This window comes from Sphaerodactylus townsendi, linkage group LG07, assembly GCF_021028975.2.
Source record: "Sphaerodactylus townsendi isolate TG3544 linkage group LG07, MPM_Stown_v2.3, whole genome shotgun sequence".
Classification (NCBI taxonomy): domain Eukaryota; kingdom Metazoa; phylum Chordata; class Lepidosauria; order Squamata; family Sphaerodactylidae; genus Sphaerodactylus; species Sphaerodactylus townsendi.
In genome coordinates this window covers 124,072,029-124,088,954 of record NC_059431.1, presented here as the reverse complement: position 1 = coordinate 124,088,954, position 16,926 = coordinate 124,072,029, and the positions used below count along the sequence as shown (strand labels likewise).

The window sequence follows — 16,926 nt, the reverse complement described above, 5'->3', positions numbered from 1 at the left end:
GCAATATCTGTCTTTTTTGCTGCATCATCCCAGAACTAATGCAGTTCTGATGGACACATACACACAGTTCTTTTTTGTTATTATTAGTTGTCTCATTCCTGGAGAGATGAAAGTACAGCAGATCTGGATGAAGAAGAAGAAGAAGAAGAAGAAGAAGAAGAAGAAGAAGAAGAAGAAGAAGAAGAAGAAGAAGAAGAAGAAGAAGAAGAAGAAGAAGAAGAAGAGGAGGAGGAGGAGGAGGAGGAGGAGGAGGAGGAAGAGGAGGAGGAGGAGGAGTAGTTTGGATTTATATCCCCCCTTTCTCTCCTGCAAGAGACTCAAAGGGGCTTACAATCTCCTTGCCCTTCCCCCCTCACAACAAACACCCTGTGAGGTGGGTGGGGCTGAGAGAGCTCTGAGAAGCTGTGACTAGCCCAAATCATCTGATTCCCGCCCCCCCCCCCCGGGCAATGATTTGAGGTTGGGATGATTGACAGGGCAGTAGAAGTAACAGTTTAAGTTGAATTGTCGATGCAGGATTTTGTCGTTTTGCTGGCTCAGCTTGCACTTGGATGCTTGGAATGGATTCTTTCAGATTATGGGTAAAAATGCAAATTTATTTGGCTCACAGATAATCGTGGACATAAAAAATAAGATGTTCCCCATGGTTTGACAATTTGAACCAAGCTTTTTCCTAACCTGCAGATCTTGGTGTTGTGGTCCAGAATGGTCTGTGAATCGTTCTCAATGGGTGTTAGCAGTGAATGTCTCCTTTTTTGAAAAGAACAAGAGAAGTGGCTAATGAGGGTTCATTTTGGCACATTCATCTTGGTGAGTTAGGGAAGTAGTCAATGCAAATGTAGCTTTTGTGAGCTGAAAGGAGATGAGAGGAAACTTTTCTAATTCTTTTTTCCCCCCTAAAACAAACCCACAGGTACATTCAGACTTTGTTTTGCAGGTTTTGCATTATTTTGCTTCGTTTCAAAACTCATTTTGGATAATTAATGCCCTAATTCATATTTGATGGCATTTAAAGATGCATCACGTCAGCCGAACATTTCAGTCATTTGGATATTATTATTTTAGAGTGTATTTATTAATTTATAAGGTTAATTGTTAATGAATAAGCTCCATCAAATGTCAAGACTGGGAGAGGAGGGAGGCCTGGGTCTCCCAGGAGGGGAGGCTTGGCCTGATCATGCCCTAATGGCAGCGGTTATCTCAGTGGTGGATGAGATGGGACAAAGGGGTACAGAAATTCCATCTGTTGCCCTCCCATTCTTCAGATTGTCATTTCTTTCTACCTACCGCCTTGTGCCCCGGTGCGCCCCCCAATGTGCCCCCATCCATCTACTCGAACAGGATGGGGCAGCGCAGGGGGACCCGCTGTAGCCCCAACTGGGTTACAAGGGCTGGCTGCATTAGGCAGCGGGTGCATCCCGAGTCAACGAGTGTCTGCGTCTGCACACTAGTCCCACAATTTTGGTTTGACACAGCCATTGGGAGAAGGAATGGGCCGCTGGTTCCACTCATCAGCAGTTCCGCGCCCTTCGAAGGGACCTGGCATCGGATGCGCTTCAGGCCAGGTCACTGTTGTTTCCCACCAACTCCTCGCTGGACTCGGGACCATCCGCCTCCTTGGAGGCCGAACCGCTGTTTTTGGCCCATACGGAATCTGTCATAGTGTAGCAACCTTTTTGGTAAGACTCTGCTCTGCATAGCAGAAAATGTCTGGGTCCACAACCTTTATTGGTGGACATTATTATTATTCCAGAATATCCTGCCAGATGCTCCTGGTATTTGTTCTTTTTTTTTTAATTTTTAATTTCCAACCAAAGATTTGTTCTTGACGATGGTAATGTCTGGTGTGTTGTGCGCCAGTACTTTATCTATTTGAATGCTAAAGTCCCATAATATTTTGGCTTGCTGATTTTTTTATCACTTTTTTGGTGTTCTGTTCCCACCAGTTCTTGTGTAAGACTTCAGTCCCAAAATAAAACAACTGTAGTTTTCAAACTGTAGACTTTATTAGATAGCCAAAGCATAATGAGACATAGACGATTTCTGCGGAACATAGCTCGGGCTGGATCTTTAATTCCTGATGCCCACGACCCCCTGCTGGGCTGAAGGCGCCACGGCTGCAGCAAGATAACAAAAGGGGAGAATAGGAACATTACATCACACATTACAACACAACGATGAGAACACAAAGGGCAGGAACTACTTCACACCTAGGCAAATGCCAGCCCAGCCTGGCTATCAGCCCCCAGTCCACGAGGAGGGGGAAGACAGGCTGGCGCCTGATAGTAATGACTTGAGTCCCCTTCCCAGATCTCCTGACATCTTGGGTGTGGGAAAACCATAATTTTTACGTAAATTCCAATGAATCATTTTGGCAACTGAATTATGCTGCAATCTGTAATCAGTCTGCGCGATCTTCTTGCATGAGTTGAGTGTGTGATCCACAGTTTCATCCACTTCCGTGCACAATCTGCATTTTGCATTGTTAGATGTTTTATCGATTTTTGTTTTTATTGCATTTGTTCTAATCGCTTGTTCTTGGGCAGTGAGAATTAATCCTTCTGTTCCTTTTTTAGTGTTCCAGATGTTAACCATTGCCATGTTTTCCACTTTTCCACTGATTTTATCTACATATTGACCATGTAGTGCTTTATTATTTATTTATTTATTTATTTATGTTTCAAATTTCTATCCCGCCCCGTCCCCGAAGGGCTCTGCCAGTTTTCTGTTCTTTCTTTTAAAGTTCTACTTCGGTATTTTATTTTTGTAGCTGATATCTTCAATAAATTCAGATTTTTAACTTCTTTCAGGGCTGATATAATTGATGTAATCTGCCAAAGCTTCCTTTTCTTCTTCTACAGTTTGTTTTCCTTGCAGTAATCCTCTGCCATCAATTTTGCGGGGCAGATATATTTGATCAGTGTCACTACAAGGATGTAAAGCATAGTGGATTGACATCAATTTTCTGTTTTTTCTATCCAAAATGTCTAAATCAGCTTGAGTCCAATCAATGATATCAGCAGTGTAATGAATCACAGGTATATCCCAGGTGTTTATGGCTTTGATAGTGTTTCCACCATTTAATTTTGTCTTCAATATTTTTTAACTCTTTGTGTATATTCTTTGCTGACTGCAATTTTAACTTGACCATGTTTGATGTTATCTAGTTCCAGAATGCCCTGGGATTTGTAATTTGTTCATGTTATTTTTGATCATTTGGCCTTTGGGCATTTGAATTCCTTCTCTGTTTTTTAGTTTTCCTTCACCATTATTGAGGCCCATTTTTCCAGTCCAAATTCCATTGATATATCTGCACTGAAAATTCGGACTGTGTTGCTCAATGATTGTATTTCATTTTCAGTTTTTCCAGACAGTTTTAGATCATCCATGTACTAAAGGTGCAAAATTTGATCCCCCATATTTGTCTTCTTCAGAATCAATGACAGTGGGATCACTGCAATGACAAATAGTAAGGGTGACAATGAGTCACCTTGGAAAATTCCTCTCTTGATGTTGACCCGTCCAAAATTTTCATTTCCAACCATTAAGTCAGTCTTCCAGACTTCCATTTTTCATTGCATTTTTCATGGCTTCATTGAACTGCTGGGCCATTGTCGAGTGCAAACTGGTTAGGTTTTGAGCCAGAAGCCATGCAATTGATCATGTCCTGGTGCCATCCAGCTTTTCACTTTCTTGCTTTGATGTTTTATCATATCAGTTGTTATTTCCAGCTCTTGCATCTGTTTTTGGCCAACATCTTTCTCAAAATCTTTTATCCACTGCTCCTTGCTGTTGAAATCCCTCTCGTTTTCCCACAGATCTTTCCAAAACTGAAGTGTTGCATATTTCTCTGGGATGATGCTATTGATGATGATGATGATGATGATGATGATGATGATGATGATGATGATGATGATGATGATGATGATGATGATGATGATGATATCCCATGAATGCAGCTTCTGATGGTCTTTGGGGCCATCCCTTGAAACCAGAAGCTAAACTAGGGTTGCCAATTCCGGGTTGCAAAATACTTGGAGATTTTTGGGGTGGTGTCTATCTAGTTCGGCATGCACGTGTTTTGACCCTACACATTTTGTGTTCTTGCTTGGACAAACAAAGATGGTGCTGATCTGTGTAGGTCATCCTGTGCTGGCACAATAAGGGGCATTGGCTTAGGAGGTTAAGAGCTCGTGTATCTAATCTGGAGGAACCGAGTTTGATTCCCAGCTCTGCCGCCTGAGCTGTGGAGACTGATCTGGGGAATTCAGATTAGCCTGTGCACTCCCACACACGCCAGCTGGGTGACCTTGGGCTAGTCACAGCTTCTCGGGGCTCTCTCAGCCCCACCTACCTCACAGGGTGTTTGTTGTGAGGGGGGAAGGGCAAGGAGATTGTAAGCCCCTTTGAGTCTCCTGCAGGAGAGAAAGGGGAGATATAAATCCAAACTCCTCCTCCTCCTCCTCCTCCTCCTCCTCCTCTTCTTCTTCTTCTTCTTCTTCTTCTTCTTCTTCTTCATTGGGGGCTAGAGTCAAAAGGATAAACTGTTCTGGTTGTAGAGTATATGCCACTAATTAGTGGGAATGTAACTAATTAGATTATTTTCTAACAGGCCCGCCAATTAGAGTAACAGTGAAAAACCTGTGCATCCGAATGGAAGAGTTTGTCTTTTTAGAAAGGGAGCAATCTCTTGGGAAAATGTGGTCTTTTAACATATTTAAAGAGCAGAGGCGTATCTAGGCAAACTGGAGCCTGTGGACAAAACCTGAGCTTGGCGCTCCCCCCCGGCCACCCTCCATCACCACGACCAAACAATGATTTTTGCACCAGCTCACAAAACACCCCCCTGCCCCCAGCAAAACATACATTGCACCAGCTCACAAAACACCCCCACCACTTTCCTAATTGTGTCCTCACACCAACCCTGTAAGGTAGGTTCTTAGCCTGAGAAACAGCTCCAAACCAGTGCAAGGGGAATTAACTTTTAAGCATGTAAATCTCTCACAAATCACCCCCATTAGAAGATTTACCAAACAAATGTCAGCATCATCTCTCACAAATCACCCCCACCCCAGCAAAACATACATGGCTCTCTCCCCACCACTTTCCTAATTGTGTCCTCACACCAACCCTGTAAGGTAGGTTCTTAGCCTGAGAAACAGCTCCAAACCAGTGCAAGGGGGAATTAACGTTTAAGCATGTAAACCTCTCACAAGTCACCCCCCATCAGAAGATTTTCCAAACAAACGTCAGCATCATCTTCAGTTCTGCTGCTGCTGGGCTCCCTGCTCAGCTTGCCTTTTCCTGTGCCTGCTGGTGCCCGGCTGCCGGGGAGAAGGCTTCTGAGTAATGCCACACTTAATTTAAGGCGAATAAGGCATGCTGGGTCAGAGGGAGGGGAGGCGGAGCTCCCCAGTCCTGCTCCTGGGAGCCCAGTGGGATTTCTCCACCGCCCCCTGGACACTCCAGGCCACCATACAGAGTGGGCAGGGCTACAACAGGCACTGGGAGCAGTCCGCTGCTTCAGTGCCTGCTTGCTAGGGCTTACTCACTCTCCGTGTAGGACAGGGGTCTTGCAACCTGCGGCTCTCCAGATGTTCATGGACTACAAATCGTAGTGGTCCATGAACATCTGGAGAGCCGCAGGTTGCAGACCCCTGGTGCAGGAGGATGTTTTGGCGCCCCCATGTGACCTCAGTCAATGCGCCCGGGGATAAGGGGTACCCCATGTCCCTAGGCAAATACGCCACTGTTAAAGAGACATCAAATTCCTGCCTGGAATAAGTTATTTAAAGAATTATGTATTATGCAAAGTTATTTAACCATCTGTACAGCTGAAAAAAATGTGTTGAGTATTGGAAGGAAAATGTCAAAAATTGTCATTAAATTTTTGGCACTGAAATGTCTGACCAGCTGCTTAAAAGGATTATTTTCATTAATCTGGTTAGCTAAATATGTGAAATCCCATTGCCAGCAAATATCTACTTGCTCACAAAAGTTAGACTTCTTTTCAAAAACGAGTTGGTTTTGTGCGGTGTTGAAATGAAGCCTCTTCTGAAAAATCACCAATGTATTAAATTCTCTGCTTTTAAAATTTAATATGCTTGCATGACCACCCCTGATCCAACCAGGACATTCATCCTTAAATTAGATGTTGGAGCGCTAGATCTGTTTGCTTTCCATCTGACACTTCATTTAAATGTGGCCAGCCAGATCTCGACCTTATTTTGTGTTGGTTTTACAATTAAATCTTCCAGTGCAGACTCCGGTTCTATATCATGGCATCCCCATCTTTCAGTTTTAAGCCTCAGACATATTCAGTATTAGAAACAAGGGCATGGGTTGTCACTTTTAAGTTTTGGCTGCGTCTTTGTTTCTGCACAGACCCTAACAGTTTATCCCTGTTAGAAATGAGAGAGCTTCAGCTTTCGAAATGGTGGCTACATACTGAAAAAAAGATCTTTTCCTTGGGCTTCTCATGGGAGGCCCTACAAATGCTCACTGCTCCAGAGATTTACCATCATCTAAAGACTAGATTATTTGATCAAGAATATCAATTTCTCCTGAGCAAAGCACAAAGCTCTTGCTCTCCAATATTCTTTGGGATTATCCCTCAGAAATCTAGCCCTGCTATATACCTGGAACAACTTCAAGGTTGCTTTTCTAATATTCCACAAAATGAGCGTTGCTGTCGATTCTGTACTGATATAACTGATTCACTTTCTCATATTTTGCTTTACTATTCAAAATACAACAACATTAGAACTGATTTGAGGACTGTATTACCAACAGGATTTATGCTCCTTTCTGATAAGTTAAAAATGGCTAAGCTTCTAAATAATTCTAATGCTGAAATCTCGGAAGCTGTTGCTATATTTTTACTCTGTGTACTACAAGTTGTGCAATAATGACCTTATTGCACTTGGAATTCTTGACACACACCGGTTTTATGCCTAATAAGGGTTCTGGAATTGAATGGAATATTCAGTTTCCAACTTTCTCAGAGCAATAGATTTGAAAGGGCTGAAATTTTTGGGGGGTAAAGAGGTTTGCATCAAACTCAACTGCTACAAGTGAGGGCTTCTAAAAGCAGGTTGTTTTAAAAATTCGAATGAAAGATCTGTGGATTTTAGGACCAAAATGAATTTGTAGCAGAATCTTTATTTTTAGATTTTGGAGTTCTGAGTCTGTAGTACAAGTTTTGCAGCAGAACTGGAGCCTCTGCGGGAAGTTCTCCTTTTTTGCCTTATGGCTTTCATCCATGGAGGAAGGAGTAGGAGGTGATTTTAACTGATCTGCTTTTTTTGCTGCAGCGTCTTCTCCCCTTCCTCAGCATATTCTTTGCCTAGGAAGGAGAAGGTCTGTTCAGTCAGCATCATCTATGAAGTTGTCAGCTGGAAGAAGAAGAGTTTGAATTTAAACTCCCCCTTCTTTCCCTCCTATAAGGAAACTCAAGGCAGCTGCGTGTCAGGACTGTGCCTGTCAGCGGGTGGGTGGCCGGCATGGCAAGGGGAGAATGGTTTATTACTGCTTCTTACTTTGCAGATGTCCAGTGCTCTCGCCCCCTTCCCAGGACAGCCTGGCCACAGATCTTATCTGGAGGGGGGGGTGAACTGTTCCCAGGCTTGTAGTGCTTTGAAGTGGGGAATGTAGAGGCCGTTTGGCTCTGGGGGAGGGGGCAGTAGAGAATATAAGCATATACAGTTGGAGATTCGGATGTAACAAATACCAGATTCGGACTGAATCTGGGTGATTTCGGGCATATTGTCCGAATGTGTCCTGCCCAAATATGAATGAATCTGAATGCAAGGTATTTGGGCTTTTGGGGGGTATTTTTTGGTGTTTTTTCATGTTTCGGCCTGCAGGGAGTGCATTTTTAAAGCTAGTGGCATCAAAATTTCAGGGTATCATTCAGAGACTGTCCTAATGATACCAGCCAAGTGTGATGAAGTTTGGTTCAGGAGGCCCAAAGTTATGGACCCCCAAAGGGGGTTTCCCCATCCCCCATTGTTTCCAATGGGAGCAAACAGGAGATGGGGGGTTCAGAACTTTGGCCCCCCTGAACCTAACTTCACCAAACCTGGGTGGTATCATCAGAACAGTTACCAGGTGATACCCTGAAATTTTGGTGTCACTAGCTTTAAAAATGCACCCCTGACAGGTACTCCAAGAAATTTGCCCAAGTGGTTTGGCTCCATTGTAGCTAATCGGGAATTTCTGAGTGGGTATGCAGGTTGCACATTTTTGAAGATAGAGGCACCAGACTTTCAAGGTGGCTCCAGGAGGCCCTCCTGGTAATAGCATCCAGGCTTGGTCAACTTTGCTTCTGGGGGTCTATAACTTAGCCCCCCCGAACGAAACATCACCAAACTCGGAGGGCATCAGCAGGACAGTCCCCGGATGATACTCTGAAATTGTGGTGTTGCTTGCTTTAAAAATGGGCCCCCTGCAGCCCGAAACTTGAAAAAAACACCCCCAAACCACAAAAACGGACCTGAAATTTTTGGATTTCCCTGAAAATTTGGACACATCCGAAAATGTTATATGTCTAATTCGAGCATACAGATAATTTTATGCCCCCCAAAAATCCAAATCCGAATTTTAACGAATTTACGAATTTAGGGATTTTTTATTTTAATGAATTTACGAATTTAGGGTATTTACCAACTCTAAATAGGCAGTGGGTTTGAGAGGGAATCTTCAGATTCCTCTTTGCTGATGTTTAGCCTTCACTGTGAAATAAAGACTTTAGAACCAATCCACAGTTTCTATTATTTTCTGAGTCGAGATCTGACACTGGGGGAAGAGGAAGGGAAAGGAGTTTGTAAGCCACTTTGAAACTCCTTACAGGGAAGACAGGTGGGCTATAAATGTAAACTCTTCTCCTTCCCAGTGACTGGGTCTGAAAGTACAAAATTTCTGCTATGCCTTCTACCATGACTCGCTAGTAGCAAGCCTGGACTTGAACCGTGGACTTTAGACATGCTAAAGTCTGGGTAGTGAGCTTTTCTATATAGTCGTCCCTGCCCTGGGGCATATGACTGGGTTCAACGCCAGAGCCACTGAGGACTTCCAAAAACCCCAAGATTTGTCTTTTCCCCATGTTTCCCACTGGCATGTGGCTAGAGCAGGGGTAGGGAACCTGCGACTCTCCAGATGTTCAGGAACTACAATTCCCATCAGCCCCTACCAGCATGGCCAATTGGCCATGCTGACAGAGGCTGATGGGAATTGTAGTTCCTGAACATCTGGAGAGCCGCAGGTTCCCTACCCCTGGGCTAGAGGAATGTCCTGCCACATGTGAAATGAATCCTCTGTTCCTCCCTGTTCATTCAGCTTCACAGCTGGCCACAAGGTAGACTTTTCCTCGACACCCTTTTGGAGATTCCAACGCCTCACTTGCATTTCCCAAGGAGTGCTTTACCTCATGAAGCAATTAAGGAGATGAACAAGAAGTTCTTCTGTATTCTACTGTTGGGGTCATCCATCCCTTGCAAAAAGCCATTTCCCCAGAGTGTCCTTTCCCTCCTCCTGTGACTGAGCCCTTGCATGTAAGTGGTTCCTCCTGACAAGTGGTATGGTTGGAAAGGCCATGTTTCCTCTCCAGTTTGTAGCTTTTCTAAAGGCTTCCCATTTTCATGAGGGGACTAGACTTGATCACGTCCAAAGAAATTCAGTAAAATTCGGGTTTGGGTTGTTGTTTTTTTACTTTGGAATCATTGCTAAAGCCAAAAAACACAGAATAGCTGGTTTAGGAAATTCAAAAATATTCAGGTATTCCCCTCCAACCCCCCCCCCCCAAATCAGCTCTATTTAAGCCTGGGGGGAATTGGGGGGGTTGGAAACAATAGGCGATGGGGGCGATCCCTTTGTGGACCAGTAGCATTGGGTGCCCTGAACCAAACTTCACCAAACCTGGAAGATCTTATCAAGAGAGTCTCCCAAAGCCCAGCTGTAAGTTTGGAGCACTTGCCTTAAAATGCCCCCTCTACAGACACCCCCAGAAATTCCCCCTAGACTACAATGAAGCCCAGTCAATTCAAATGGGTGAATCTGTTAGGCTCAGCAGGAATCCTTGTGTGTGTGTGTGGGGGGGGTAGGTCATTTTATTTATTTATTTATTTATTTATTTATTTAATTTGTATACCGCCCAATCCCCGAAGGGCTCCGGGCGGTGAACAACATTCACTACAACATCAACAGGAGCGGTCGTACAAATATAAACACATAGGCTCCATCCCATAAAATAGCTTAAAACTCATAAAACAGCAAAAAACCATAATACATAATAAAAGGCGTCCGACCCCAATTTAAAACCTACCCCCATGGGGGGGGGGGATGGCAGGACCCCTCAATATGAGGGGACCCTGATGTAACTAACTGCCCTAGGGGCAGGGCAGTAAGGGGGCACCATGTCAGCAGCTGGACACTCCAAAGGCCCGGTGGAACAACACAGTCTTACAGGCCCTGCGGAACTCACCCAGGTCCCGCAGGGCCCGGACAGCTGGAGGAAGGGTGTTCCACCACCATAGATTTACATGGGGCTTGCCGTTCTGCTTCTGTGGGCGCCAGAGTATTTATGGGGGCGGGGGCTCTGGCGGAGATGTTGTTCTAGGTAGAGGCTCCAAATTTACTGCATAGCTGCTGCTGATTCTGTTGACAGAACACCCCCCCCCAAGTTTGTTGAAGTTCGGGAGGGGGTGTCCAATGACGGTCATTAACACAAAGGGTGCTGTGATTCCTTCTTTTGTTGTATTCCGTTCGTGGGTGAGAGTGGGGTGGGCACGGAGAGGGACAAGTTGCATAGATATCATCATGTATGACTGGTACAGGGCCGTTACTGACTTGCTGCTGCTCAATTGGTGCACCTCAGCCTGCCCCTATGGATTCACAAAGGCTCGTTCCGCACATGCAAAATAATGCACTTTCAAACTGCTTTCAACGCTCTTTGAAGCTGTGCGGAATGGCAAAATCCACTTGCAAACAGTTGTGAAAGTGGTTTGAAAACGCATTATTTTGCGTGTGCGGAAGGGGCCTAAGTCATCTGCTTCTTCTGAGCCAGATCTTTCTGAAAATGGTTGTGGTGGGTTTTCTAGCCTACGTGGTAGTGGTGTGGTAGTTTTTGTTCCTAATGTTTTGCCCACATCTATGACTGGAATCTTCGCTGCATCTATGAGTGACATCTTCACGTTTTTGAAGATGCCAGCCCTAGATGTAGGCAAAATGGAGTAAAAACTACCAGACCACAGCCATGTAGCCCAGAAAACCCACAATGCACAGTTGATTCTGGCCGTGAAAGCCTTTAACAATGCTTTTTTTTGGAAAATGTCTGTACCTTGCTGAGGGAGGGTGGTGTACAGATCAGATACTCTGGTGTTGTGAATACCTCAGAAATGCACCAAGTTCCTGGGCTTAGGGTAGCACTGCCAGGAAGTGACACAACGGGGCTTTCCCCACTTACCATTTGCGGCGCACTACTCCCAGCGCGCTCCCGGCTCGAGTGATTTCTGCCGCGGGGTTGTGTTTCCCAGTCAGAAGGTGCCGCTTCTTCAGCGCCAAAAATGACGCGCGCTGAAGGGGCGGGAGAGCGGCAGCATCGGGGCGGCTGCGTGGTTGCCGCCCTTGCAAGTGGAGAGCGCCGCTGGACCCCGCTCTACTTTCCCGGAGTAGCGCGCAGCAAATGGTAAGTGGGGAAAGCCCCAACCATAGCCTATTACGCACTTGTGGGCTGCTCCACAGTGAGTGTACATTCCTTTGGGGGCGGATTTCCTGCTGCATACAGATTTCCCCCCTCCCTAACTGACTGCATAGCAAATACGATAATCCAGTAATCCCTGCGGTTTCCAAAAGTGGGGACAGTGTGCACAGGCACCCCACACAGAAAGCAAAACAGACCAGCATCTGTGCACCCTGCTTTCTAAGCCTCGCTGCCTTCCCCTGCCCACCCAAGGGCAGGCATTTCTTGGGGAACAAAGGACCTTTTAAAAAATCACACTAATATTCTATTGCAGGAATTAGAGGACATTAAAACTCCCCCCTCCCCTGACAATTTAAAAGGCTTGCGTTCAACCTGGGAGCGACCCAGAAGAAGAGGGTGGCAAAATAACACCTCAGCTTGGAGCAATCAGTGGAGTGTCACTGTATGTAAACAGAAAAATGTGGGGAGACCCCACCTCAGAGCAAACTGTCTCAAGGAAAGCAGGGCATGCATAAAGGACCCACGGGTCATAGGTTCCATACCTCAAAAGACCAGAAATCAACCAACTCATTTGGTATTCAGCTTTTTAAAAAACCCTCGAACTAGCTGTTTACATGGTATGAGTCACCATTCTTGAGTAAACTCGCCACCTGCCTTGTGAACACTTGGTACATCTGATTTAAGGTGTCTGACATGGGAATGTCAACTCAATGCATGGCAGCTGTGAAAAAGGCAAACTCTATGCTGGGGATCATTAGGAAAGGAATTGAGAATAAAACTGCAAAGATTGTCATGCCCTTATATAAAACCGTGGTGCGACCGCACTTGGAGTACTGTGTCCAGTTCTGGCCGCCGCATCTCAAAAAGGATATCGGAGAGATAGAAAAAGTGCAGAGAAGGGCAACGAGGATGATTGAGGGACTGGAGCACCTTCCCTATGAGGAGAGGCTGCAGCGTTTGGGACTCTTTAGTTTGGAGAGGAGACAGCTGAGGGGGGATATGATTGAAGTCTATAAAATTATGCATGGGGTAGAAAATGTTGACAGAGAGACATTTTTCTCTCTTTCTCACAATACTAGAACCAGGGGGGCATCCATTGAAAATACTGGGAGGAAGAATTAGGACTAATAAAAGGAAACACTTCTTCACGCAATGTGGGATTGGTGTTTGAAATATGCTGCCACAGGAGGTGGTGATGGCCACTAACCTGGATAGCTTTAAAAGGGGCTTGGCAGATTTATGGAGAAGAAGTCGATTTATGGCTACCAATCTTGATCCTCTTTGATCTGAGATTGCAAATGCCTTAACAGACCAGGTGATCGGGAGCAACAGCCGCAGAAGGCCATTGCTTTCACATCCTGCAGGTGAGCTTCCAAAGGCACCTGGTGGGCCACTGCAAGCAGCAGAGAGCTGGACTAGATGGACTCTGGTCTGATCCAGCTGGCTTGTTCTTATGACATGAACTTTCAATGTATTGAGGGGGCATTGTCTTCTTGCTGTAAAGGGGAAACTCTCCTTTTGCGGGTGGGGGGTGGAATTGAGATGCTACTATAACCAGGAACTTATTTTGTTGCATCCAGGAATGTACAACTGAAGGATCCCCCCCCCCCTTTTTCATTGCAGACGTGCATTCTTCGGGCGGTTTGAACTATGGCCCAGTTCTATTACAAGAGAAGCATCAATGCTCCTTCCAGAGATCGCATCCCTCTCCGCATTGTCCGAGCCGAGTCTGAGCTCTCACCTGCCGAGAAAGCCTATTTGAATGCTGTGGAGAAAGGCGATTACGCCAGCGTGAAGCAAGCCCTAGAGGAAGCCGAAATCTACTTCAAAATCAATATCAATTGCATTGACCCCCTGGGAAGGACCGCCCTCCTAATTGCCATCGAGAATGAGAACCTGGAGTTGATAGAGCTCCTCTTGAGCTTCAATGTGTACCTGGGGGATGCTCTGCTTCACGCCATTCGGAAGGAGGTGGTGGGGGCTGTCGAACTGCTCCTCAGTCATAAGAGGCCCAGCGGGGAGAAACAGGTACGTGGTCTTGCGAGATGCAAACAGCCCAGCACTGAATTTTGTGAAATAAGCAGGATTATGGAAAACCTGGGCTTTCACAAGTCTGGGCGGCTTAGCCTGCCAAGTAGTTTGAAGGTTGGGTATCGTCAAGCAGGGTTCTTCTCTCAAGGTGTTGCCCTGTTTTGTGCAACTGATATGATTTGCTGCGCATGCGCATCTGAAACATGCAAACTGCAGACAGCAGACCACCATCTTTCTTTATCTTTATCTTTATTAACCTTTAATAGGCATAGATAGATCAGGATTTACACAGAAACATTCTGCAGTCTCAAGTATAGTTCAGTAGCAAGGAAATAGTCCAAATAACTTGACGGTTGACTTCGAGGGATTTTTTTTAAAAGAAATAGCCAGAGCAAATGACAGTAAATACCCCTACACATCAATGTAAAAATACAATCTAATATAAAATTGCAATAAAAATAGATCTGTTTAGCAAGTTAAAAGCAAAATAATACAGTAATAGGTATCCTACCATGCCGAATATTAGACAGATTGGAGAAGATACCTATCTTTTATAAGAAGTTCTACGTTTGTTTTATGTGTCATATTTGATATTTAAAAATTTGATTCTGTGCCAAATAATAATGAACCAATTTAGTTTAGTGTACTGGTATAATATATATATATATATATATATTAAAAAAATACAGTTAAAAGTAATAAAATGGGAATAAATTAGCACTTTAAAATGGTTGTCAGGTATAGAGCTACCATACGTGTTGTATGAGCATTGTAATCTCCAAGAAGAAAACGTATGGCAACAGAAGGGTTAACAGACCACCATCATATCATGACTGACATGACCACCCAGAAGGGTTCTCACAGACTTTTTGGGCTTTCTCAGACTTGCAAAAATTGGCAGTGGCCGTAAGTGCCATGAAGGTGCAGCCAACTTAAAGAGATCATGTAGAATGTTCAAATCCAGAGAGGAGTAGAGGTGGTTAATTTATTTTATTTATTTATTCTTAGATTTATACCCTTCCCTTCCCCAAAGGGGCTCGGGGTGGCAACAACAATTAAAACAATAAAATCATAAAAAATATTTTAAAACAACATTATTAAAATTGAATATCAGATGGTGGCTTCCTATCGCGTATATCCCACTCACTGCACCCCAACCCCCAGGAGGCAAAAAAAATATGTTAAAAAGATGCTAACCCAGCTGGTCATCGGGGGGAGCCTGGCAGAATAGCTCCATTTGACAGGCCCTGCGGAAACTACTTAGGTTCCGCAGGGCCCTGATCTCAATCGGGAGCATGCTCCCCCAGGTAGGGGCCAGGACCAAAAAGGCCCTGGCCTTCATGCCGGATGGTTTTGGGGGCAGGGATTACCAGGAGGTTTCCCTCTGAGGAGCAGTATGGGGAGAATTGGTCCCTAAGGTATGTGGGCCCAAGACCACTCAAGGCCATAAAGGTTCAAACCAATACCTTGAAAATAACCCAGTACTTGACAGGCAGCCAGTGAAGGTGGAAAAGGACAGGTGTTATATTGTCCCTACTCGAGGCTCCTGCCAGGAGTCTCGCGGCTGCACGTTGGACAAGTTTCAGCTTCCGGATTAGATTCAAGGGCAGGCCAGCACAAAGCGAGTTATAGTCATCTAACCTGGAGGTGACTGTTGCATGGATCGCCGTGGCCAGATCAGAACGGGAGAGATACAGAGCCAACTGCTTTGCCTGGCTAAGACAGTAAAATGTTTTGGCCACCTGGGTCTCTAGGGAAACCCCCGAGTCCTGCACAAGAAAATCTTGGTTTCATGGATTAGAAAGAGGCATAAGTTTCTCTTCTGTCCTTGCCGGCTTCTGTTTTCCAGCAGGTGTTAATTCATTTCAGTTTTCTAGCATGCATTAATGTATTTAAACAAAGAGTGTGCTGAAGTATCTGGAGGCCTCATGCAACGCATACAATATCATTTAATTACATGATATTGTTCTCTTTGCAGATTCTGTAGTGAAGGATGAGCAAAACATATAATTCATTGCTGCACAACAAGAGCCCTGGGCTTGTTGTGAAAGCTTTCTTCATCTCATCTCTTTACGCTCTGGCATTGCTGTGCAGTGGGAACACGGGGCGGGGGTGGGGGGCAAATGATCTTCCTGCACAGTTTTCTAAAAAATCTTCCTTTTTTTGATGGAGACGAGGGAGAGAACGTACCTCAGCATCTCCTTTTGTAATGCCTAATTTTAGAATTCAGGGAGAATTCGGGGAGAACTCAAGGAGAAGATGCCACATTTTCTATTATTTGCAACATGTCATTTTTCGTGAAGATTCTTTCTTTTACTGCATGGCTCCCGACTCTTCCATTAACTCGGGTAAAGCAGTAATGCCCCCAAACAAATTATGCACCCCACCACATTGAAACATCTCGAAAGGGTTTGAGCTGTGATTAAGACTGAATGTCTATCCCCGTTCCCCAGGCAGAGATGTAACATTTTCAGAAACGTTGAAAGCTTGAGGGGCAAATTGATTTGATGGTGGGGTGGAATGAGATGGGGAGATGTAGCTGGTGTGAGGTTATTTCGAACAAACCAATTGCAGAGCGTTGTCCTCACTGATTGTAACCATTATTGTATTTGAAAAACCCTGACCTGCCTTTAACAGCCGTGAAGTTTAACGAGGCCCGTTGGTTAATTATCTAGAATCTGGCTACTTATATTTACATTGAGATTACTTTGCCGTGCCGTTATAGCTTATGTTTATATATATCACTCCAATGGGAGAATGAAAACAATTTTCCAAAACATTTGGTTACTGTTTGTAACATTATAAATTTATTTTGGTTACTTAAAAGTAAATTGTTACTCCGGTGGGAGAACTAATTTTTTGAAGTCTTCATTGTTAGCCTGTGGGTACAAGTTTTCTTCATTTTCACTTTTGTGAGTACCTTCCCCTCTTGCTTAGCATGGTGTGAGGTTATCAGCATAGACCCAGCATGGCCATGCTGGCAGGGGCTGATGGGAATTGTAGTCATAACATCTGGAGTGGCGAAGGTTCGCCACCACTGGCATAGACATTGTCATCATCACTGATTTTGCAGTCATCACCATCACTGCTGTCGTTCTCGTACAAAGTGCTGTCTTCATTGCCAACCATAGCATTACTAATGCCTTAACAGTATGATAAAAGCAGTTAATGGGATCATTCTGACAGATTCCTTCTGA

General features: G+C 44.7%; 2 protein-coding genes across 2 annotated transcripts in view; one reads left to right on the top strand and one right to left on the bottom strand.

The window, feature by feature from the left end:
• The window catches only part of EXOSC8 (exosome component 8), a 675,700-nt gene that overhangs the window by 92,765 nt on the left and 566,009 nt on the right, over positions 1 to 16,926 (bottom strand). The window lies entirely within an intron of this gene.
• Positions 13,349 to 16,926, top strand: part of TRPC4 (transient receptor potential cation channel subfamily C member 4) — an 88,741-nt gene continuing 85,163 nt past the window's right edge. The window contains exon 1 of the mRNA XM_048502579.1: positions 13,349 to 13,726. Coding sequence (XP_048358536.1) covers positions 13,349 to 13,726 — 378 coding nt within the window. The remainder of the gene's footprint in view (positions 13,727 to 16,926) is intronic.